At 32.8% G+C, this 24,107-nt stretch overlaps 2 protein-coding genes across 2 annotated transcripts in view; both read left to right on the forward strand.

Annotated features, from left to right (window-relative positions):
- Nucleotides 1-419: 419 nt before the first annotated feature.
- The window catches only part of LOC139529766 (slit homolog 2 protein-like), a 28,179-nt gene continuing 4,491 nt past the window's right edge, over nucleotides 420-24,107 (forward strand). Inside the window, exons 1-3 of the mRNA XM_071325643.1 lie at nucleotides 420-1,020; nucleotides 21,677-23,496; nucleotides 23,837-23,952. Coding sequence (XP_071181744.1) covers nucleotides 696-1,020; nucleotides 21,677-23,496; nucleotides 23,837-23,952 — 2,261 coding nt within the window. The 5' untranslated portion in view covers nucleotides 420-695. The remainder of the gene's footprint in view (nucleotides 1,021-21,676; nucleotides 23,497-23,836; nucleotides 23,953-24,107) is intronic.
- Nucleotides 11,774-17,436, forward strand: LOC139482751 (myb/SANT-like DNA-binding domain-containing protein 4). Its single transcript, XM_071266820.1, has 3 exons — nucleotides 11,774-12,269; nucleotides 14,978-15,153; nucleotides 17,073-17,436. Exons 1-3 carry the CDS (start codon nucleotides 11,823-11,825, stop codon nucleotides 17,344-17,346), a joined length of 897 nt encoding a protein of 298 aa, XP_071122921.1. The 5' UTR covers nucleotides 11,774-11,822; the 3' UTR covers nucleotides 17,347-17,436.

Below are 24,107 nucleotides of genomic sequence, written 5' to 3' on the forward strand. Positions count from 1 at the left end.
GTGTAGGTAATCTACCTTCAAAATAAAATGTGGTTTAGAATTGTCCATAAAAGGCTGATAACACTATATACTTTTATCTTAGTACCCTTGATAAAACTAATGATTTATATGTTGAAAAGTCTTCGTAAGCTTGTAAATCCCACTGTAATAAACTGTATACAAACCGTACTTCATTCATAAAATCTATGTAAAATACATTCATAGAAAAAAATATCGGTCATGTTTTAAATAAGATTGTGTTTGATCGTTTAAGTAAATATTAAGTTTCTCAATGTTACGGGATATTTACTCGTTCATTGTCGACCACTAATTTCAATAAGGACACTTATATCTCGACCTATTTGATAAAAAAAATATTTAAAATCTGTCGTGTTTTTAAAACTATACAGGTAAAAACATTGCAGATATATTTCTTTAAATCTATGAATGAACTATACGAAGAGTGGTTGTCGCCTACGTTAGGTAAAATATATATACTGGACTCGATCAAGCGTGCGCTTGATAGTATGATTGACATTCGGAACAAGGTTCGCTTCCGATATATATGAGAGGGTCTAACTAGACAGAAATTAATGTTGTATCAGCCTTCTCAGTGTCGATATGGGAAGATGTGTATACTTTATTGATAACATATAAATTATTTGCATATTAACTGGGAATTAAATTAGATGTAATTAATATAGTCTGAATTTTTCATGGACATAAATTTAAACTGTATATTTAAAATGGAATTACAACGTTGCATTTTAGCGCTTATCATACCTATTGTCTTCGGATACAGTACCTACCCTAGACGTTATACCCGGGATAGCGACTGGGGGGATTGTCCATCACAGTGTCAGTGTGTAACATTAAATTCTAGAGGCCCAAGGGATTTGTTTTCAGACTGGGCAAGTGATGAACCCTGGTATACCAAGACGTCTTTAGATATAAATTATCAGCAGGATTCTGGCTCAGAGACCACAGGACGTAGTATGATCTGTCAGGGTCTACGCCAGCTTCCAACACCACTTCCAAAAGGTAAGAAAAAACAGAAATTTCATTTTAATATGTATTCTTGTCTTTTATTTAATTGAACTGCTTTTTCTTTAGTAAACACTGCCATGCAAGTATTTGATTCATATATAGTTGCCATTCCTATAGCTGCCATTGATAAAAATAAGCCTGTTTGATTACTGTTTCTATACGCATTTTACCACATTTTGGGCTTTTTATGTCCTCATTGAAGGTAAATCTGTGGGAAACGTTGTTAACAGAACTGAAATCGTCTGTAGTCACATTTTTCACAAAGACAACTTAAATGTAGTTATTGAGTTTATAAGTAACCCATAATAATTATATTCCTATTAGGATAATTGTTTTTCTTTTTTGTTTTATTCAACAACTAATAACTGCCACATAAATGCTTTGAATCATTTTAATAAACAATCATTTATGATAACCGCTGAGATCGTTTCTTTTTTTTTTTCTCTCTTTGTTTTCTATTCTAATATACGTTCATACGTACAACATTTAAAAAAAAAAACAGAAAAAAAAGCCCATTACATTAAAGGATAACGTTGTTTGTGTCGTGTCTTAGAAGTATATATATAAACTCTTTTCATTTCGAATTTCCTTAATCAAGTATCAGTGGGCTATATATTAAGCCTTATTACGTTCGTTTAGGAGAACTAAAGAAAAACCAAAAATGTGAATTAGCAAGCTACTGATGAAAACAAAAGTGTAGATTTGTTACATAGAGTATGCAGTTATATTATACAGTTTTGTCACTTATAATTACTACATGATTATATAACATACCTACAACATTTCATCATTTATAATACTAACAATGCCAGTCATTCTTGTTGTCCTATACAGAAGAAATTCCCTTCAACGTTTTACATTCTTATACATGATCGCTAAATACACCTTCCGAGGGGAGGGGGATTTTATCAAAAAAATTAGAACGCAATAATAAAATAACGAAATAAATGCAAATTCTTGCGTTGTAAATGTTTTCATATCCCCCTGGTATAAAATGACTTCTTTATTCGCAACTGCCATATCGTTACAAAGTATCTGCGATTCTAAAGAGTTACGTTCAGTCAGATAACTTGTTTGTAATATTCAAAGTAATGAAATGATTCAACTTGATTGAACGACATGTAGCTAGCAACTAATCGAATCTGTGAAATGACAATTAAACAAAGTGAAACTGTTAACGTACAGTAAATCAAAGTCTCAACACTGCCAAAAACCTACATTCTTCAACAGCTATCTTGTAGCCCCGCAGTGTTCATTGGCAAATGGTGTTCGTGTACAAATCTTTTGTAACATTTCGTAATTGGTTGTCATTTTCATTGCATAAACAACATCATTTATTAGATCAAACAGTTAGGTCATGACCTTTATATGTTTATAACCATTTATTGCAATTAAATTCATTCTAAATTACAGTATAATGTGCGCTGCCAATATATTCCATTGATCATTATTGTGTTTGACTGGTCCAGCCATTTCCGCCAATTAACTTGTTAAAATAAACTTTACTTTTGGGAAAAAATATGTATAAAGTGTGTCAATATTAAAATTTTCCTATAAATCTATGCTAATTTTCGAAAATATATTAGAAAGTTCAAACACCGGCAATCTGAACGTATGTCTCTTTTATATATTTGATATAATAGTAATGTAAGACACATGCTGTGTTAGGCTCTGATCCTGTGCATAACGTTATAGTATGGTATTAGCCAATCATATTGTTGTAAAATGATGCCCTTTATGGGTTCTTGATTAGATTATTGTAAAACACTATTTTGTGAACGCGCATGAACAAATCATTTTGTCCTTCAATTGTGAAACAAAATCAGCCATGAGACATGCTTATATAGGATGTTATAGGGTTAAACGTGTATTGAGGCTGAATCCTCATCATGAGACAGTGATATAACAACACAGCATAACAAAAAAAAAGTAAAAATAGTTCCAAATGGCTTTCACTCATCATCGACATGAAGCTAAAAAAACAACGAACAAAAAGACAATAGACACAACGAAAGGTTCGATGACAGAGTACTTTCGGTATCGAAAAGCAAGTAAAAAACTGTGCCATTTGGTCTCTTGTGGAGAATTGTCTCATTGGCAGTCATACCACATCTTCTTTTTATATATACAAGCACACAAACAAAAGCAAGACTTATTATTCTAAGGGCAATATACTTAACTTCTTCAAGGGAGGTAAATTGTACTTGGAGATGAGGAAGTGCATCATTATTGATGATTTGTGGTATTTTTATTAGATGGTATCAGGTTGTATGTCAAGGCTAAGGAACGGTGCAGGTTCTCGGCAATCAGTAACTGTATCTTACAAATTATTCCTCATCAATTATTGCAGAATAAATTGGTCTGAATCAATTATTGCAGACTAAATTTTATAAAATTTACCATTCGAAAACACTTAATAAATTATTATAATAAACATCGACTTCAAAAAAAAAAGAGTGTTCATATAATAACTGGTGTAAAGTGGTTTTTAACATGAAACTGACATGATTATAAACAGGATAAAGTATTAGCATTTACAGTTTTAAAAAAAATAGTGTCAACCGAACGTTAGAAAAAACCTACAACATTATGCATGAATCATTCTTTTTTTATGACAATTTAATTCAAACTTCAATTATTGTACAAACATTTTATTGCATAATCGCATTGTAAATTGAACAACGGAGAGTAAAGTGTGATACATTTATCAGATAATCAGTGAGAAAACGTATCTAAATATGGCCCCCTGCTATGGCTGTAAGCATAGACCTGCATGACAAATTAACATTGACATCTAGTTTGTTTTCGTTTGTAAAATATAGGCTTCCGCTATGTAAATAATAATTTGTGATTTTTTAGTGTGCATGGGGTCCGACATTTGGAAAGCTTCTTTCTTTTTAAATTGATATACACCATCGAATTAGGAAAACTTGGTGTAAATATAGTCAATTAAAGGGTCAGATTTATTGTATAAAGGTTATCAACGGGGATTATCTAAAACTTAGGAAAGTTCACACGATATAAATTAGTCTGAAATAGCAAGTTACTGCTTATAAGGAAGTTACTAAACAAATTTTACTATAATGGCGAAGGTTCGTCGTGTGTATAAAAGTTAAGGCACTGCCTATGATATGGCGTGACCGTAAATGATTATATTTTTTCACGAATGAGGAAGATTTCCCTCTTAACATTTGTTGGGGCATACAATAGAGAGAGAAAAGTGCCTCCATACGCTCGTTGCTATTTTACTATCTTGCAAAAATACGACCGTTCTTTTTTCGAATCTTTCATCCGCCACTCATGTATTCTCTTTTTAATAATAAAAAAAACAACAACAACACCACATGACTTCACCTCCTCAGACCTCATATTGAGGCAACATGTTGTAAACACATATAGTGGCTACATGTTGTAAAATACTAATAATCATTTGTGTAATCATTGCGGTAATTTGTAAGATCTATGACATTAATTTTGTCAATTTAAGTGAATATAAAGCACCGCACTCTATGTGAGGCATAGTCATCGATCATCCTAACTATAGTGTTGATTTTATAAACTAATCGTACTTAAAACCACAAATTTATGTTAACCGCAGCGCACAACCGTGACAATTTCATTCTGGATTGATGTATTGTTTAGGGTATAAAGTTATGGATAAAACTCAAACAGAAAGCAGGGGGTTTCAATAGTTCAACGGGTAAACTGATATATACAAAGAACTTAATTCTTTTACATAAAAGTGTCATATATTTGGTATAAAATTACATTTCATTGGTCTCCTAAGGTCTACACGTAGATTTGATGGGTCAGTTCTTTGTTTTATATTAACTGACAGAATCCGTTTCAAACAATAAGCATGTCGTTAATTTGCACCTGTACAGGTAAGACACAATTAATCCCTGTCTACAGGTGAGAGAACTAAATCCATGTCTAAGTCCTATGTTTGACGAATGTTTCCTTTCTATATAACCGAGACCTCTTGAAAGTGTAAATATCCTGTTGTTACTACTTATACCAAGATCTTTTTAACCTATAATTATAATGTATTAAGGAGATATATAGGAGCGTAGGCGTAGGTGTAATTATAATAATTCACCAATCCTGATACATGTATGTAATGAAATGTTTTAGACAAAAATAAACAAAAATCAGACATCTTACATGTATTGGTATGCAAAGCAAGGTACATGTAGCATATCAATTTTAAAATGCTTCATATTAACTTATTTTGTTGTAATGAATAACATATTAATTATACATTGTAAGGTTCAGATTGAAATAAGGTACTTTATTTACTTTTTTACATGTCTACAGAAACATTATCAGTGGCGGATCCAGAAATTTTCATAAGTGGGGGCCTACTGACTGCCCCGCTTAGGTCATGCTACAGTGATTCTCTATATAAGCAACCAATATTTTCAAGAAAAGAGGAGGGGGCGGGCCCCCTCTACATCCGTCTCTGATTATCATTATTTTTGACAGATGCGTAATCAACAAAGTTAGCCCGTCAAGCATTTATCCGTTTGGTTCAGTTTAAAAAGCTACGTTGGTACACGGTGCAACTTTTGAAGCAGGAACTCACTATTAAAATAAAACATGTAGGAGGGACACTTAAAATTGTTTTACTTCGTATACATCAGATGACTTTTCTTTGTTAAAAAACTTCTTAGGAAATGTATATATGTCTAACAAATTGTAACATTTCAACAATTCATACAGACAAAAAAGCGCCGTCTAAAACCCGAACAGACAAAAAGTGCCCTCTAAAATACCCATATCAATTCGACATCCGTTTGTTACAATACACTGACAAAAAGTGAGTTGTCCAGTTATAAGTCCAGAATCTCTTTTAACCTCTTGTTGACCTTTAATTTGAATATTAGTCTGTTCATTTAGACAATACATGAATCACTAGGCATTGTTCAGGAGTGTTGTTGTTTTCAATTCAGCACAAAACAAGAAGGACGACGTTTTAATGTCTCGGCAGTATCAACAGCTTGAAGGTCTCGGCGGTTAACTGTTTACGCAGCTTAGTCTTTCTATAAACAATACCACATTAAATGAAGAGCGGGCTTTGTTCCGTTTCCAACACGACATCTTAAATCTCACCAACCACTTGATCTTGACAATCTATATCATAAATATTATCCTTTCATAGCTAAGGAATGAAAAAACTTGACCTCTTAAACCGTAAATTAATGCCTCTTATAAATTAAATGATTTTTTTAATCACTAAAATTACAAAGAAAAAAATAATTTCATTTAATAGAGTAAAAGCTTGTAGATGAACAATCATTACCATTGGAAAAATATTGTATTAATGGCTAAGCAAATGAACTGAATCAAATAATAAGTTTATAAGATCGTGAAATTAAAACGGCATTTTTATAATTTTTATAATGAAACACAAACTTTAAGAAAAGTAGCGTCTGCTATACCCGTCGGCATGCTGTAACAGAACGTCTATAATTAATAATAATTATTACGGTAAACGGATGCATGGTCTTCATGGGAGGAGTTGGAATTTTATAAATGAAATAACTTATGTGACAAAAAGCGAAAATAAATAATCTGACAAAAGTTAGTATGATAGAATGAATATCCTGGCACCTAAAGTATAAATAATTCTAAATGAAACGAAGGGAAAATATTTCTTCCCAGTGTCATTGCCTTAGACAAACGAACTAAAAGTATGACTTATATGATCTTGTCTTAATCAATATTGATCGTTCCTCGCAACAGCTCAATATCAATACTCGAAACAAAAAAACTTACAAGTTTCAAATTAATTAGATAATTCCCTAAACACCTTACAACAAAACAATTTGAATATAAAAGGATGCAATTAGACATCATAGATCGTGCATGGACTGACACAACTGTTGCGTAAAGAAAGGGACAAAGTTATTATCAGAATAATAAGACAGATTCAGATTCAATATTTTATTAAAGTCTCACTACTTGCAATACATAAATATACAGTACATACAGAGTATATACACAATATAAAACAGACAATACATAAATATACAGTACATACAGAGTATATACACACTATAAAACAGACAATACATAAATATACAGTACATACAGAGTATATACACAATATAAAACAGACAATACATAAATATACAGTACATACAGAGTATATACACAATATAAAACAGACAATACATAAATATACAGTACATACAGAGTATATACACAATATAAAACAGACAATACATAAATATACAGTACATACAGAGTATATACACAATATAAAACAGACAATACATAAATATACAGTACATACAGAGTATATACACAATATAAAACAGACAATACATAAATATACAGTACATCCAGAGTATATACACAATATAAAACAGACAATATACAAATATAAAATACAAGTACCATTCTATTAAGAATTATGAGAGACTGTAAAACAATTTCTATATAAAACTAGTTAGAATACATACGATTATTAAAACAAATAGTAAAATTGAGCGATATGACTCTCATATAAAACCGGATGTTGGTCAATGTTGGTCTTTATGACTGTCTGGTGACTTTGAAATTGATAAATTTTGGGTGAAATTCGATGATTTGTAATTATGGTGGGACGAAAGATAAAATTGGAACTCCTGCTAAAGGAACACACTATCCGAGTTAATATATACGTATCAAGAGAGGCGGCACAACGATTACATTCACCGACACAACGATTACATTCACCCACACAACGATTACATTCACTGACACAACAATTACATTCACCGACTCAACGATTACATTCACCGACACAACGATTACATTCACCGACACAACGATTACATTCACCGACACAACAAAATCAAAGTTGTAAGGAACCATGAAATTGAAGACTTTTTAAAGATGAAAATATATTTGATTTCAGATATATCTTCTGAACTACAGAAAATTCATTGTTTCCACAGTTTTGACTACATGATGTCGCAACTTTATTGTTTAACAATTTCTAAAAAGTGAACGTTTGGTTTGACTACATTGTTCATAATAAGTTATAACAAGGACACATTCAGTACAGACGACGATGAATCACGGATTTGTATTTAGACTATTATACTAGACATAGGAAATTAAAGTCAACCTTCCTATGTAGAAAAATTCAAAATACAACTTCTACGTAAAAATATTTCGTTCCGATAAAATGTATACGAGGTATGACGACCTTGCATGGGTTTCGTTGAATTCTAGATCAGCTAGGTCACATGGCATATATACCTTGAGGTTTAACATCTCGAGAGCCAACCTTTTTCTTGCGAGGTGTTGATCGTAAACAAAAGATGTCAGTGCAGGGCTCAGTATGATTTTCACCAAATCTTTTCAACTAAAATCCTGCATTGTGTGTACTAAGCCCCTCTGTGACACGTTTTACAATACAATGTTTATACCCCTGTATTAACCGATTTAAAAAGTAAATATATGAAATATAACAACAAAAGAAAGAAAGTTAAAAATGAGGAGACGGGTAATTTGTTTTTTTTTTATTACGGGTGCCAACTTTGATGCCACGACCAGACTGCGGTTTTCGGAACTTATCTTAATTATATATGTTAACACCGAGCATCGTATTTTTACAGATTTAGCCGTTTTAATTAGCAATATATTTTTTTGATATTCTCGTAATGATTTTAATCAGCCTTACGATTGCTTCTGAGTGTTTTTTTTAATGCAATTTGTATTTGTAATAGTTAGAAAAAGAGTTATAAGAATATATAAAAAGAAGAGATGGTATGATTGCCAATGAGACAACTCTCCACAAGAGACCAAAATGACACAGAAATTAACAACTATAGGTCACTGTACGGCTTTCAACACTGAGCAAATCCCAAACCGCATAGTCAGCTATAAAGGGCCCCGAAATGACAATGTAAAACAATTCAAACGAGAAAACTAACGGTCTTATTTATATAAAAAAAAATGAACGAAAAACAATATGTAACACATAAACAAACGACAACCATATAATTACAGGTTCCGGACTTTGGACAGGCACTTATATTTTAACATTATTAATTTTGTCTTTGGTGAAGTAATCTTATAGGCAGCAATACATTGACATCTCCCCTGTTTTAAGATTGGTACAATGTATAGGTGCATGTTATTAATTATCATTGACAACTTATTTACAATGAGACGGAATATAACCAGAATTCAAAATAAAACGATATGCCAAGTGTATACATACTACCGTCACTTCATCTTTAAAACACCAACCTTGATATATAGGGTATCTAGTGTAGATATGGAAATATATCTGATAAAAAACTTAAAACTATTGACTGTATGTCTGTAAGTTTACAGTCCACAACCTCACAATATAACTAAATAAAAGATAATTATTATATGTAGTATAGTTTTAATTCTTTGGAAGGCCACTAAAACATTAAAATCAAAGTACAGAGCAAAATAGAAATATACAAATCTAATTGATATCATGGAATCAGTTTTGTTTTATATGCGCTGACTTTAAGGATTTCAACACCTATACTGACATCGTAAATTAATCCATTAGGATTAGTATTGTAGTTGCATTTATTAATTAAGAATTATTTATGAGCCCCAAGTTAGATTTTAACTAAGTTAGTATATTAAGATATATGAATTTCATCCGGGACTAATACATGATCATATAAAATTAAAACCAATACACCTCTGGTCAATGTTTTTCACATATTTCAGATGGAATTACAAGAGCATATAATAGAATTATTTGAAAATTAATTTACAATTATTCATATTAAGATAGGCGGATTAATTAAATGACAGCTTTAAGAGAAAGAAATACTTTAACCTTTAAGGGTTACTTTAGACATTTTGACTTTTAACAATAGGATTAAGGTGGCAGGTAGAAGGTTTACCTTACAGAAGCCGACACATATTGAGCTGCCAGGGAGAAATTGGTGTCAGCTCTCATCTAAATGACAGTTAAACTGTAAAAAATGAGGACACTTTAACATGGAGAAAATTAATGTCCGGCGCATTCTCTATTCTCCATGCACTTAAGTAGTAAGCCTTTGACGAGCTTTCAAAAATATGCATAAACTGTCTGGATTTTATTTCTGTAGCTATAAAACTGGATATCATTTGACATAGATTGTTTTCTGAACTGGAGTGTTGCCTTTTAGGACTATAAAAGACTCTTTAAAATATAGACAAGGACATTTTTATGTCATTTTGAAATATGAGAAGAAAATATTGAAATGAAATTAATATTAGTAAAACTTATTTTTCTTTATATCCCAATAAAATGATAAGAAACCGACCATAAAACCTGGTTTAATTAAAGTTTTCTATCATTAAAAAATAATGTTCTTTCGAAAAGCAACATTAATAATGATATATGTTAGAAAACAAATTAAATCGTGAAATAGGCTTTCGAATTCAATTTTGTTACACATTACAAATCTACCCCTTTAATAGTTATCACGGCAATCTTAACGTACTTTGTCACACATATTGTACAAAAACTAATTTATGAATGAAAATTTACATACTATTCATATACATTTTTATGAATGAAACTACCGTATAAAAATTGTCATTCAAGCGATTATTTGGTCGTTATCGTTGTAAGTATCAGATTTCAGAAGCCTTGGTACTTAGACAGATCATGTTAATGCCGTTGATTGTCTTGAGAGGCATGTTATGATTGGATGTTCCCACAAGATATAACCGATTACAGAGCTTATTCATATCTATTTACTCTTATCATACAAAAAAGTTGACATCCTAAATAAAGGTGGCGATAAATATGACAAAACAATTTATTTTAACGATACAAACAACTGAATAGAGTTCTGGGAGCTTATTCACAAAGCATGCGTTAGCTAACGGACCCATTAACTTAACGGAGACGTTAACGGGTACGTCCGTTAAAATTTAACGTGGTATTCACAAACGTTTGCGTTAAAATTGTGATAACGGGTGCGCTATTAACGAGTGCGTTAGTATGCAAATTAGACGTAATTGATGAGTCGGGTGTTTTGATTGGTTTATAGAATAAACGGGTAAATACAGTAAAAAATTAATATTTACATTTTTATCATAACGGTTTAAATCAAGTGTTGTTTTAAGATTTGTGTAAAAATAATATTAAAAAGTATGCTTATAAAATTTGCTGCAAGACGTCTAAAACAAAACATAATCAACAATTTAACTGATTTAGTCTTGGTTAGCTAGTGTAAATAGTGTGGTCCTGACGGTTATAATTTCTCAAATCTTCTCAATTTATTATTTACTGCTATTGGTTACAGTATAAACAAAAAGGGTTACATGATACACCTTTATATATTGGATTCATGGTGATATATCATTAACGTACTTTCCTGTTACAAATGAAATAAGGGAAAAAATAATCCAACATGTGAGGGAATATACTTGATGTTGGGTTCACAAGAAAGAGGACATCTTATAAAAATTATTGAAACCTTAAAAACAACGAAATTTCAATTATAAAAATGATAATAGAAGAGACAAAATATTGACTTCATATACAAAAATGTTTCAGTATATTCTTGTATGACATTATCAAAGTTGCATCTCTTATATGTTGTTCCAAAAGTACTGTTTGTTTTTGAATGGCTTATCCAAAACTGTTGATCGGTCACCAACTTTCAGTTAAAACCTCAAAATAATAGTTGTTCCATGTACATCCTTCACTGTATCATTGTTCGTTTGGAACATAGTAAATACAACGAATTTGTACAAATAATGTTTTCACGAAAGAGACATGCACGAATATTCACGTTCTTGTACATGACGTCATGTATGACATGTATGACGTTTTCATAACGGAGAAAACAATGGAGCAGGACGATAAAAGTTTAAAGCGAAAGCCAAGATTTACAGAGAAAGAGGTCGATGCTCTCATTGCTAAAGTACATCAGAATTCAGAAGTTTTATTTTCGAGATTTAGTGACACAATCACCAACAAAAAGAAAAAAATGGCATGGGGTGAGGTACAAACCTCTGTTAACGCAACTTCAGTTGTACCAAGATCTGTGGATGAAGTAAGAAAGAAATGGGATGATGTCAAAAGACTCACAAAGAAAAGAGCAGCTGGTGTTAGGAAGGACCAAACTCTAACTGGAGGTGGAGAGAGGAGTATTTTGCCGTTGACAAATACAGAAGAAATTGTAGTTTCCCTTATTGGGGAAGAGAGAATATACGGCATTCCAGATGGAATATGTGCTTTTCAACAGCAGCTCAAGGTTGGTTCATATATTCTATAACTGGTACAGTAATTAATCCATAAAAGATATCTCAGTTGTAATATAATGGCGTATTTTTTTTTGCTTTTACAACTAAAGACCCTGAAACCTCAATACTATAACATATAAAAAAATATTGACTCTCTAATCTCACTTTTTATACGACTCTCTAATCTCACTTGTCTTACGCCTCTAAATCTAACGTTTCTTACGGCTCTCTAATCTAACGTTTCTTGCGACTCTCTAATCTCACGTTTTTTATGGCTCTCTAATCTCACGTTTATTACGGCTCTCTAATCTAACGTTTCCTACGGTTCTATAATCTCATCTTTCTTACAACTTTCTAATCTCACATTTCTTACAACTCTCTAATCTCACGTTTCTTGCTACTCTCTAATCTCACGTTTATTTCGGCTCTCTAATCTCACGTTTATTACGGCTCTCTAATCTAACGTTTCCTACGGCTCTATAATCTCATCTTTCTTACAACTCTCTAATCTCACATTTCTTGCAACTCTCTAATCTCACGTTTCTTGCTACTCTCTAATCTCACGTTTCTTGCGACTCTCTAATCTCACGTTTATTATGGATCTCTAATCTCACGTTTATTATGGCTCTCTAATCTCACGTTTATTACGGCTCTCTAATCTCACGTTTATTAAGGCTCTCTTATCTCACCTTTCTTACGACTCTCTAATCTCACCGCTTTCTAACGTGGGCGCTATACAGTCAGTAGAGATAGTTTTTGAAACTTTAATAAAAAATCTTGCTTACATGATGTATTTGTGCACCACTTATTTCATATCTGCATCTGAATGATTATGATACCTCGTTCACATGTATAATTAATTCAAACTAAATTAGAATCGAATGCGTATCGAATTCGCATATTTCGTTCAATGACTCTTCGTTATATATAAAATCGCATTTTAATTTGCTATAAAGTCACATTATCCGCTTTAATTTAGATTAAACTGTGGTGTGGAGAATTTTTAAATTGTTATTCTGATATCCTGAACCAGTGCTTTGACGGAAAAATTCAAACACTATAATCATTTCTCGATTCTTTAAAATTAAAAACGTAACCTGAATTCGTGTCCGCAAAAATATCAAAAGGGCAAAACCGTAATGACGTCATAGATATATTGACGTCATATATATCTTACATACATATCTATATTTCAAAATTGTTTCTTTTAATTCTATAATGCCGAAAAAAACTCATAGAATCGCAAAATGAAACTTTTATAGCCTTTTGAGATAGTTTCGAATGTGAGTTAACCTTCTCGAGTTAGATATTGATAGTGCGAATCGAATTAAAATTCCGTGTGAACTCAGCCTTACTTTGCAATGATCTAGTCATATCTGCACATTATACAATATATCGCTTTTTTATTAAGTCTCCCAAACAAAGTTTGGAGACTTATTGTTTTTGCTCAGTTCTTATTATTTTTATTATTCTTCTTCTTCTTTTTTTTTCTTCTTCTTTTTCTTCCGCCACTTTTAAAAATGAACTTGTCCGCAGCGTTTCTCCAAAACCGCTTGTCAGATTTACTTAGGGGTTCATAGAATGTTAGACTAATATGTCTAGGTGAGCCATCAATCTTTCGTTTGTGCATTTGGGTCTATTAAGGGGTATTTTGGGGGGCAGAACGAAGGGAGGGGTTTACTATAGAACCCTATGGGATTTTTTTTTTATAAATTTTTCAAATGAATATAACTTGAAAACTGTAAGTGATAAACACACGCAATCTTCAGAAATGATCATAGGACAATAAAACAAATCACATGAAATATAGGGTGAGTCCCTGGGGGGTCATCCCCACGCCCTTCAATTTGAGAATATGCTATTATCTTGTAAACAGTCCTGATTCCCACCCCTAAACCATATATATTCTTGAATAGGACGACAAAACAAATCAAGCGTAATTAAAGGGAAGTCCCTAGGGGTCACCCCCACCCCGTTCAATTTTAGAATGTGCTATTATCTTGTAAACGGTCCAGATCCCCACCCCTAAACCATATATATTCTTGTAGGGGACAATAAAACAAATGAAATGAGATAAAAGGGAAGTCCTGAGGGGGTCATCCCACCCCCTCTTGTTTGAAAACTTGTAAACGGTCAACATCCCCACCCCTAAACCATATATATTCTTGTAGGGGACAATAAAACAAATAAAATGAAATAAAAGGGAAGTCCCTAGGGGGTCACCCCACCCCACTCTTGTATGAAAACTTGTTAATGGTCAACATCCCCACCCCTAAAACATATATATTCTTGTATGGGACAATAAAACAAATCAAATGAAATGTAGGTAAAGTCCCTGGGGTCACCACCACCCCCTCCTGTTTGAATACTTGTAAATGGTGGAGATCCCCACCAGTAAGCCATATATATTCTTGTATGGGACAAAAAATCAAATCAAATGAACATGGGACCATATGAATGGCGAGTTATAGGAGCTTTGTTTGGGAGACTTCGTAACAGCATCCTGTTACAATTACTTCTTGTTATTTCAATTATTTTTGGAGGTTTATTCAGTCAATTGCTGACTTTACAAGGGTCTAGTTATAATTCGTTTAAATTTGCTCGCAGTACCACTTTTTTTTTTAAATAGGCGGATTGTATATTCAATGAATTTTTTTGTATATCATGTCTAAATGGTACTAAAATCATATTTATTGAAATGATACATGTCTTTTCTCAGGCAACAGAAGCAGTTGAATTCCCTACCAGCAGTAATGAATGTAGCTTACCAGTGGGAACCTCCATGACTACTATACCTAATAGCGTACTTGTACCGTCAGAAGAAGTTACAATTACTACGGCTACTACGCCTGGTTCTGGTAAAAAAAGGAGTTCCACACCAATCAAAATTGACAGGTATATTCACACATAAGATAGATTAAAATCAATAATTAACAACGTGTGCGCATTCAAAAATTACAAAGGTTGAAATATACCCGATGTAAAAAAAAATGAAATAAATTCACAAGTTACTATGGTGGAGTTGAACAGTGCGTCGAAAAAACGCCGCTCAGTCATTTTGAAATTCATATCTTTACAATAACACATTGCTTAGGCTGACGATGACAATCATGACACCTTCAATGCGACATAGGATTGAGCAAGAACGTATTGACTTCTATTTCACTATTCCACCAAACAGAAATTAATACTCTATAGACTATCATGAAAAAAGTTCCACGGCAATATTATTTACCTACGAAAACAGGTTCAATCCTAAACGTCCCAGCTTATTTTAAAATAACATAGCTGAATAATGATCTACAGTCAGTATGAGCTCTAGCTATATTTTAAGTCTAAGGTACGAACCATTTGATTTGAGGAGACAGTCTGAGATATTTAAGAGAAAAAAATGACTTTGATTTTTGCCTTAAACAAAAATTTTGGCCGTAACTGGACTGAAAACAATAATCTAAATTCTTGTCCACTGTTTTTGCTATTAGAAACGAAAATTTCCAACAGAATTGTTTAGCATTAAATGAACATGATGTAAAAAAAACGGGCACATTTTTTGGTGGCAGGGGTTTGCATGTGGTTTCACCGAACTGATATATTAATTTTTTTTTTAAGACCAGACTGTAACCTGCCTGCTGGGTGTGGCTTTTATGTCTCAATTTGTCGACCGTCATTCATAAATTCGTTGTCATTTCAGACCGTCATTCGTAGCTTTTGGTTGATTTGGAAACCCTAACTTATCTTAAATTTGGATAAAAAATGCTTGTTTGTCTTTTTAAACTGGTGTCGGTCGTATTGTAAGTTTTACTGAATAGCCCGGCGTATATCTTGTTTACAACAAGAAATATGTGAGGTCATGATAACTAAACATAAAACAAAACGGCGAGAATTTTCAATGTCTATTTTTTACTGACAAGTCCCACATCAAATTTATCAGTACATAGCTTTGGATCCATACTATCATTTTATGATAGACAATTAATAGAGAGTACAGCATCGAAAATGTCCAACCCTTATACTTTACAGCAACTACAAAATATACATGCCCCACGCCAGGAACCTTTAAAAAAGTTCATATTACACATATTTTATGTTTTTATCCCCAAAAAAGATCCCAAAACTTTAAAAAATTCGCCTCCCTTTCAAAAATCCTGGATCCGCCCCTGAAACCAAAATCATATATCATATCTTTATAGCTACTACACCTATACTACGCCTGGTTCTGGTAAAAAGGGGTTCCACACCAATCAAAATTGACATTTATATTCATACATGTATAAGATAGATTACAATCAATAATTAACAACGTGTGCGCATTCAAAAATTACAAAGATTGAAATATACCCGACCTAAAAACAAAATGAAATAAATTCAAAAGTTACTAACTGCAAGTTAAGAAACCAACACCATATATCATATCTTAGTTGTAACATTTCACTAAATACAAAAAAGAAGAAAGAAAAAAAGTAGCCAGTTGTTCCACATGTATTTTGATTACAAATATGTTTAACCCAGTCGCAATGTTGAGCCTGTCCAAAGTCTTGTGGTTTATTTTTAATTCTTGTTCATTTAGATGTTTTAGAGTTTAGTGTGACGTCCATTTTCACTAAACTAGTTTATATTTTTGATAAGGGGTCAACTGAATCCCTAAACGTTGCGTGATTTTCTCGCTGTGTTGAAGACCCCATGTTGGCCTTTGGCTTATTTCTGCAATATGGTCGGGTTGTTGTCTCTTTGACACATTCCTCATTTCCATTCTCTATTTATATGTGCTCATACAAACAAGCTGATTTTACATATTTTTCCTTTTATCATTGTAGTATCCAGTGTGAACTATTATCTGTAGAAAAAGAAAGACTGTCAACAGAAAAGAAAAGATTAAGGATTGAAGAAGATAGACTAAGGTTGGAAAGGGAAAGATTTGAAGAACTAAAAAAAATATCTGGAATTCTGCTACGAAGAAACACAAGACCTCAAATTGATTCACAATTGGATGTCCCTAGTACACCACCAACAACAGACAGAAGCAGCTCCCAGTATCAATCTGGGGAACCAGATTATAGTTATATGTATGCCTCGCTTCTGCTAGACTAAACATTCTCTTAAGTTTTATTATTAAAATAAACGTTGACAGTATTGTACACATTTATTAATTTATATGATACTGATTTGACTTTATAACTATACTCTTGTTTGAACTTATTTTTTAAAATCTTTCTCTAATAAGTCGAGATCGAAAGACTTCCCCATCTTCAACAATGTCACCATTATCATACATTTCATCATTGCCCTCATAATCAGTGTTTATCAGATCTTCATTCGGAAGTGGTATGCCTTTTTTTTCACAAATATTATGTAGAACACCAGTTGCAACAATTGCTTTGATGGCATTTCTAAGTTCAATGGTAATTGCTCCACCTGTAAACAGAGTTTGGAATCAGTTTGATATATACTCAAAGGTAAATATAAAAAAATGCAAGGTGTTATTCAAACTATCATTCTGTATCAACCTCCCGTCATGATATATCGATACTATAGGTGCTTGTCTTGTCCGATCTTGTATTGTCTTGACCTACTTTTTCTTCCCGGTGGAGTTTTCGGATGAGATTTTTTGTCATATTTTAATAATTCAGGTTTATAGTTACAATAATTTTATATTTTGAATTGTATTATACAGATAAAACAACTCTTATCTGCATGTTTTCATTATTGTGTTTATAGATAATATGATATGGCTATATTTGTATCAACCCGAGATACCAATATAATACCGAGGGTTGTCATGGTATATTATATTGAACTGACTGGAACACAGGATTGAAAATACTATGCGAATAAGGAAGTACAGAAAAAATTGTACAGTTCAGTTGCGATTAATGCCTGTCTGTCACAGATAACAAAGATAATCAAAAACTAACACGAAATGGAAAAGATATTTCAAGACAATTTAGGCATTGCTATATACACAGAAACACATATTGTTCAACATACTTAACGTGAAAATGCTTTTTGTAAACCTTTTCAATGTGCAAGAAAGGTCAATTTCAAATCTATTTTTCAGTTAATGATGCATATAGCCATCTGTGCGGATTAATCTTTGGTACAAACTTTTCCGAATTTTTGTATATAGTCTTTTTGTAACTGTTGTTTTATTGGCAATCGTATTTTTTTTAATTTTAAAATGTTGAAGAAAAAATCATACTGATTTACACAAATTTTAATTTGATCGATGAAATAATGAAATTTAATTTACCCTTACCAAATTTGTGAAGCATGAGCCATCTGCATTTCCATCTCCCAAACGTGTCCTCAATCAACTGCCTTGTTTTCTGATGAAGTCTGTTGAATGCGTGGTCAGCATTATTTATTGGATTTCTTTTAGGAGTCAACAAGAACTGTTTAAGCGGGTAAGCTTGATCCCCAAGTAAGTATCCAGCGTTGGGATTTTCATTCAAGTAACTGTTTATTCCACACTCACTCCAAATAAATGCATCATGGGTGGAACCAGGCCATTTAACTACTAAGTTCAAAAACGCCTTTCTACTATCACAAATGCCTTGTATATTTAAGGCGTGATACCCTTTTCGGCACACATACGCGTCTTCTCGTACGGATGGGGCTTTGATCTGAACGAGGGATCCATCGACACACCCTAAAACATTAGGAAACCCGAATCTTTCCATGAACCCCTCTTTGACAGATTGCTGTTGTGGTGCAGTGACTGGAAAGGTTATGAATCGTCCAGCATGTCTTGATATTGCGGTTGAAACCTGCTGGACAATCCTTGAAACGGACGACTGACTTATGCCCATTATGTCCCCAGTAACTTGTTGAAAAGATCCAGTGGCATAAAACCTTAAAGCGGCAAATGTTTGTTGCTCTGGAGATATAGCAAACGACCTCATTGTTTCGTGTGAAATATCGTCTCTGATAAGGTCTATAACTTCCATAATACACTGTCTGTTCATCCTAAATCTGCAAAGAATTTCTGCATCGTCATATGCATCAAGGGGATTTAGTCTATCTCTAAATATCCTATTTTTTCTAACTGAATTTTGTCCGTGAAAAAATGCTTCAATCAACGCCATTACGAACAGACAAATGACGTCAGATAAGAAACCGTTACGTCAATCCTAAATATTACTACAGTTTGGAGCCATTTTTCATTGTTAATACAGACCTTGCACCTTTGTACATCTTGGATGATAAAGTAGTAAAACACTATCGGTCTAAAATGCGTATTTTGGCATTTAGATCCCCTGTTACCCCTCTAATGGTCATTACGGGACATATTGGTTTTAACCATTTTGTTCCTCTATCAATAAGCTTTCAAATGGTGTATAAAGTTTCCCTTAGTTATGCGTTACGGAACATATTGACTATATACGTTTTGTTTCTCTATTTATAAGCTAAGAATGAGATACATGTATAAGGTATATCTGAAATTTGGGGCTGAAGGTTTGCAGCAATCCATTCCAATATTCAAAATAAGCTATTTATTAATTTTCACGCGCGTATTTTGTCATTAAGGTCCTCCGTAATCCCTCGAATGATCGTTCCTGTGCAATCGGCATGTTCTATCTGTACCTAGTGAATGAAGAACAGGAATGATAAATTGAAAATAAGAAAGGACAACTTAGAGTATTTTAATTTTTATTCATATGTTTTGGTATTCAGGTCGTCCATACATTGAACCAAGACGGGAATTTCTGTTCTAAATAGGTAGGGAAAAAATTTAAAAAAATATATTCAAGACTGTACTATAATTTTTTGTTATGATATTAATTAAGTATGTGTTAAATAACATCAAAATGACCCGAAAAACGGGATATAGTGTCACAATCCAAAATTATTTTTTTTATATCAATATTCATTTTTTAACTTTGAATACTGAAATATAAACTATTTCATTATTTATCACTTAATATTGAATAGTGAATATTAAACTATTTTATTATTTTATTATTGAATTTTGAATAATGAAAAATCACAAATGGACGTACTTCAGCGCGGACTTAAGTGATTATATATAGAAAGGGAATTTGATATTTGATGATTATGGTTAATTTCAAAAGTATTTTATGGCTTTCTTTATCTTTTTCGCATTGCTGTTGTCTTCTGTGATATATTTGCCGTTTTAGTCAGAAATAGCAAACAGTTTTGGCAAATATAGTTTTCGATGTACATGTATTTATTGTATAAATTTAAGGCCTCACTTTGACATATTATGGTTAAATTTTGTAAATAATGATGGAGTGTTGTTTCATAAGCACTTATACCACATCTTCTTTTATCTAACGTATGTCCATTTTTAACATAGTCGTTATCCCATGGTACGAACAAATGATAATATGAACAGAAGAATTAAAAAAATAAAGCCAAATAAGATACATATACAATATATATACATTGGTTTATTTCCGATGACCAATTTACATAATAAGCAAAGTGCCCGATTAACGGGTACGTTAACATACCCGTTAATTATCGGGTTTAACGCAACATTTAACGGAGACGTTAACGGGTGCGCTAATTAACGGAAGCTTTGTGAATACGAAATAAAATTAGCGGAAACTTAACGGGGATATTAACGGGTCCGTTAGCTAACGGATGCTTTGTGAATAAAGTTTTACAAATAAATTCATATTAATTGTATTAATGCAGCAGCAGACCCACAAACAATTAGATATGTAATGCGAATACACCATAATATGATTTTTGATTCACTAAATAGTATCAATTCATAGCATATAAGTAGAAAAATAACTGACTAGCCTTTTAAAATAAAGAACACCAATTAAAATATGTTCCCTAGTCGTTTGTTTGTTTTACGCTGAACTTTAGTTGATTCTTATTTTACTCATTGCGAAAGGTCACACAGTCGGCTTTAATATTTTTACATCCACTCGATTTGACTCTAATGGATAGTTGTCTCATTTCCGATCATATCAGATATCCTTATTTTGCACTACGTTAAACACATTCTGTCATGTATTTTTTATATTGGTCACTAAATAAGCTTTCAATGTATCAATCCCGGCTACTATATTTGCTCCTTTTGTATTCAAAGCATGAATCCTAGTCTATAATATTGGTGGCATGAATCCTAGTCTATAATATTGGTGGCATGAATCCTAGTCTATAATATGTGTGGCATCAATCAATGTCTATAATATTGGTGGCACCAATCACTGTCTATAATATTGGTGGCATCAATCCTTGTCTATAATATGTGTGGCATCAATCACTGTCTATAATATTGGTGGCACCAATCCTTGTCTATAATATGTGTGGCACCAATCACTGTCTATAATATTGGTGACATCAATCCTTGTCTATAATATGTGTGGCATCAATCACTGTCTATAATATTGATGGCACCAAATTAATCACTGTCTATAATATGTGTAACTTTTTGTTTCAGACGTCACTAAGATGGTCATCTACGGGGATAGCAGTCACGTGGCCGAGCAATCAAGACAGCGCGATTCCCCACGAGATCAGCAATCGAAGACGATATCAGATACCCAGCTCCGATATATCGACAGACATGCGTTCCGTGCAAATGCATTGCTTCGAGAATTAATCTTATCTGGGAACAATATTGGCGTTCTGTACCCATTCATTTTCCATGGATTAAGAAACCTGAATATATTATCCATTCAAAACAATAATGTTCAACATTTGTCGGCTGCTGTTTTTAACGGACTCAGTCAACTACAGGAATTGAAACTTAGTGATAATAAGATCCGCTTCCTCCCATCTACTGTATTTACATACCTTGTCGATATGAAGGCTCTATATCTAAATGGAAATAAGCTCAGATCCGTACAAAAAGAATTGTTTTCTTCCATGACAAAACTAGAAAAACTTGATTTGTCCAGGAACAACATATCTGATTTCTATGACGAGGTGTTTGATCAGAACATGGCTTTGAAAGAGCTGTTACTTGATGGTAACCGGCTATGGATGATCAGACCGAGGTGGTTTAAGAATTTATACGCCCTTCAGAGCTTGTCAATAAGAGGTAACGAAATAACACAGTTATACCCGGATTCCTTTATGAACTTGATGAACTTACAGGACTTACTGTTATCTGCGAACCATATAAGTCTAATTCATGCAGGTGCGTTTAGAAATTTACAGGATTTGAAGGTTTTAGACTTGTCAACAAATGATCTACCGGAAGTGTCGAAAGCAAATCTTCTCGACTTAAATGCACTACGGGAATTATACCTTTCCTCGAATAGACTAACAAATCTCGGGAACAAAACGTTTGAAAAGATTGAAACTCTTATCCGATTAGATGTTTCTAGGAACGACATAGGAGGAATAGAACAGAGAGTCTTCTCACCCCTACGACAACTTCAATATCTAGACATATCACATAACAAATTACAGAAGATCGTCAAGGGTATATTTACAGGATTAAAGGAGATAAAAGAATTAAAAATAAATGACAATTTCGTCAGCGTTATAGAAAATGAGGCATTTAATTTCAATGAGAAAGATCATTTATCAAAACTCTCCTCACTTAACCTGGCTAACAATAATCTCAAGAGATTATCAGCATTTACTTTCCGAGGTATTCCGAATCTGAAAGTGTTAAATGTAGAAAATAACAAACTCAGACGAATGCATAGCATGGCTTTTGTGGAATTCACTAAACTCGCCTCACTTTCTTTACGTAAGAACAAGATTAAGAACCTAAATAATGGCATTTTCCATAACCTTAAACACTTAATAGATTTAGATATTTCAGAAAACAAAGTGAAACAAATAAGCGGCAACATGTTTATCGGACTTGACAATTTAGAAGAACTAGACATTGGTAAAAACCAAATTCGATCAATTGATAAAGATGCATTCAAAGGTTGTCCAAACGCCGTAGAAATTGACGTTCAACATAATATGCTGATTAGTTTTAATTTTACAATCCTGGAACATTTGCCTCAGATTGCTACACTTGATTTGAGTAATAACCAAATCTTCTGGGTGGACGTGAAAGCTAACTTGTTTTTAAGACTGAAAGACTTAGTCCTATCCCATAATAATCTGCAGACGATGAGTAAGCGAGTAGTGAACCTGCTGGGATCGTCATCCTTAATGTCTATCCAGGGGAATCCATGGAAGTGTGATTGTAACCTTGGCTGGATAATGGATCCCTCCATTAATAAACGGGTGAAATTCGACATGTTAGACGAAGCCATGTGTAAGACTCCATCAAAACTCCATGGATGGAAGGTATACGTTGTTTTTATTATTATCATATTTTAAACATGCCATTGTTTTTTTCTTCTTTTGATTCATTGACATTATGTGCCAGCAAATTATGGCCCTTAGTAGACAAAGATTAGTTGAACTTAATATACGTAATATTTCTTACATATAAATACGTTCTAGCATATGTATATATATTTCTTAACAAAAAAAACCTCTTATTGTTACCACACACGTGCAAAGTATCAAAATTTTGTTTTAAGCATGGTGTTTTTTTTTATCCGTGTATTGAATTTCTAATTAAACTGTAGTACAATATAAGTAACGTTTTGTGAATATAGTATAACAGACAACTATTTTACAGATTTCAGATCTTACCACCAAAGATTTCACGTGTAAACAACAAAGTAACGACAGAGCACGAGTAGATGTCACGTGCAGTGATGGACCATTCAACAAAAAGACGTTCAATGATAAAAAGTAAGTTTCTATTTAGCATAGTAACAATAAATAATCCACATTCCTCCTGAAATCCTTGGATAAGTTGCCATTTTCATTGCTGTACTGTTTGTTGTGGTTGTTGTTCCATTGTTGTACTGTTTGTTTTGGTTGTTGTTTCATTGCTGTATTGTTTG

Source organism: Mytilus edulis, chromosome 7 (genome assembly GCF_963676685.1).
Source record: "Mytilus edulis chromosome 7, xbMytEdul2.2, whole genome shotgun sequence".
NCBI classification, from domain to species: domain Eukaryota; kingdom Metazoa; phylum Mollusca; class Bivalvia; order Mytilida; family Mytilidae; genus Mytilus; species Mytilus edulis.

Bases quoted from the DNA above. Each gene is read 5' to 3' on its own strand.
- LOC139482751 (XM_071266820.1), top strand. From the start codon at position 11,823: ATGTATGACATGTATGACGTTTTCATAACGGAGAAAACAATGGAGCAG. The intron at 12,270-14,977 runs GTTGGTTCATAT...GTCTTTTCTCAG, and splicing joins CTTTTCAACAGCAGCTCAAG to GCAACAGAAGCAGTTGAATT. The intron at 15,154-17,072 runs GTATATTCACAC...TTATCATTGTAG, and splicing joins ACACCAATCAAAATTGACAG to TATCCAGTGTGAACTATTAT.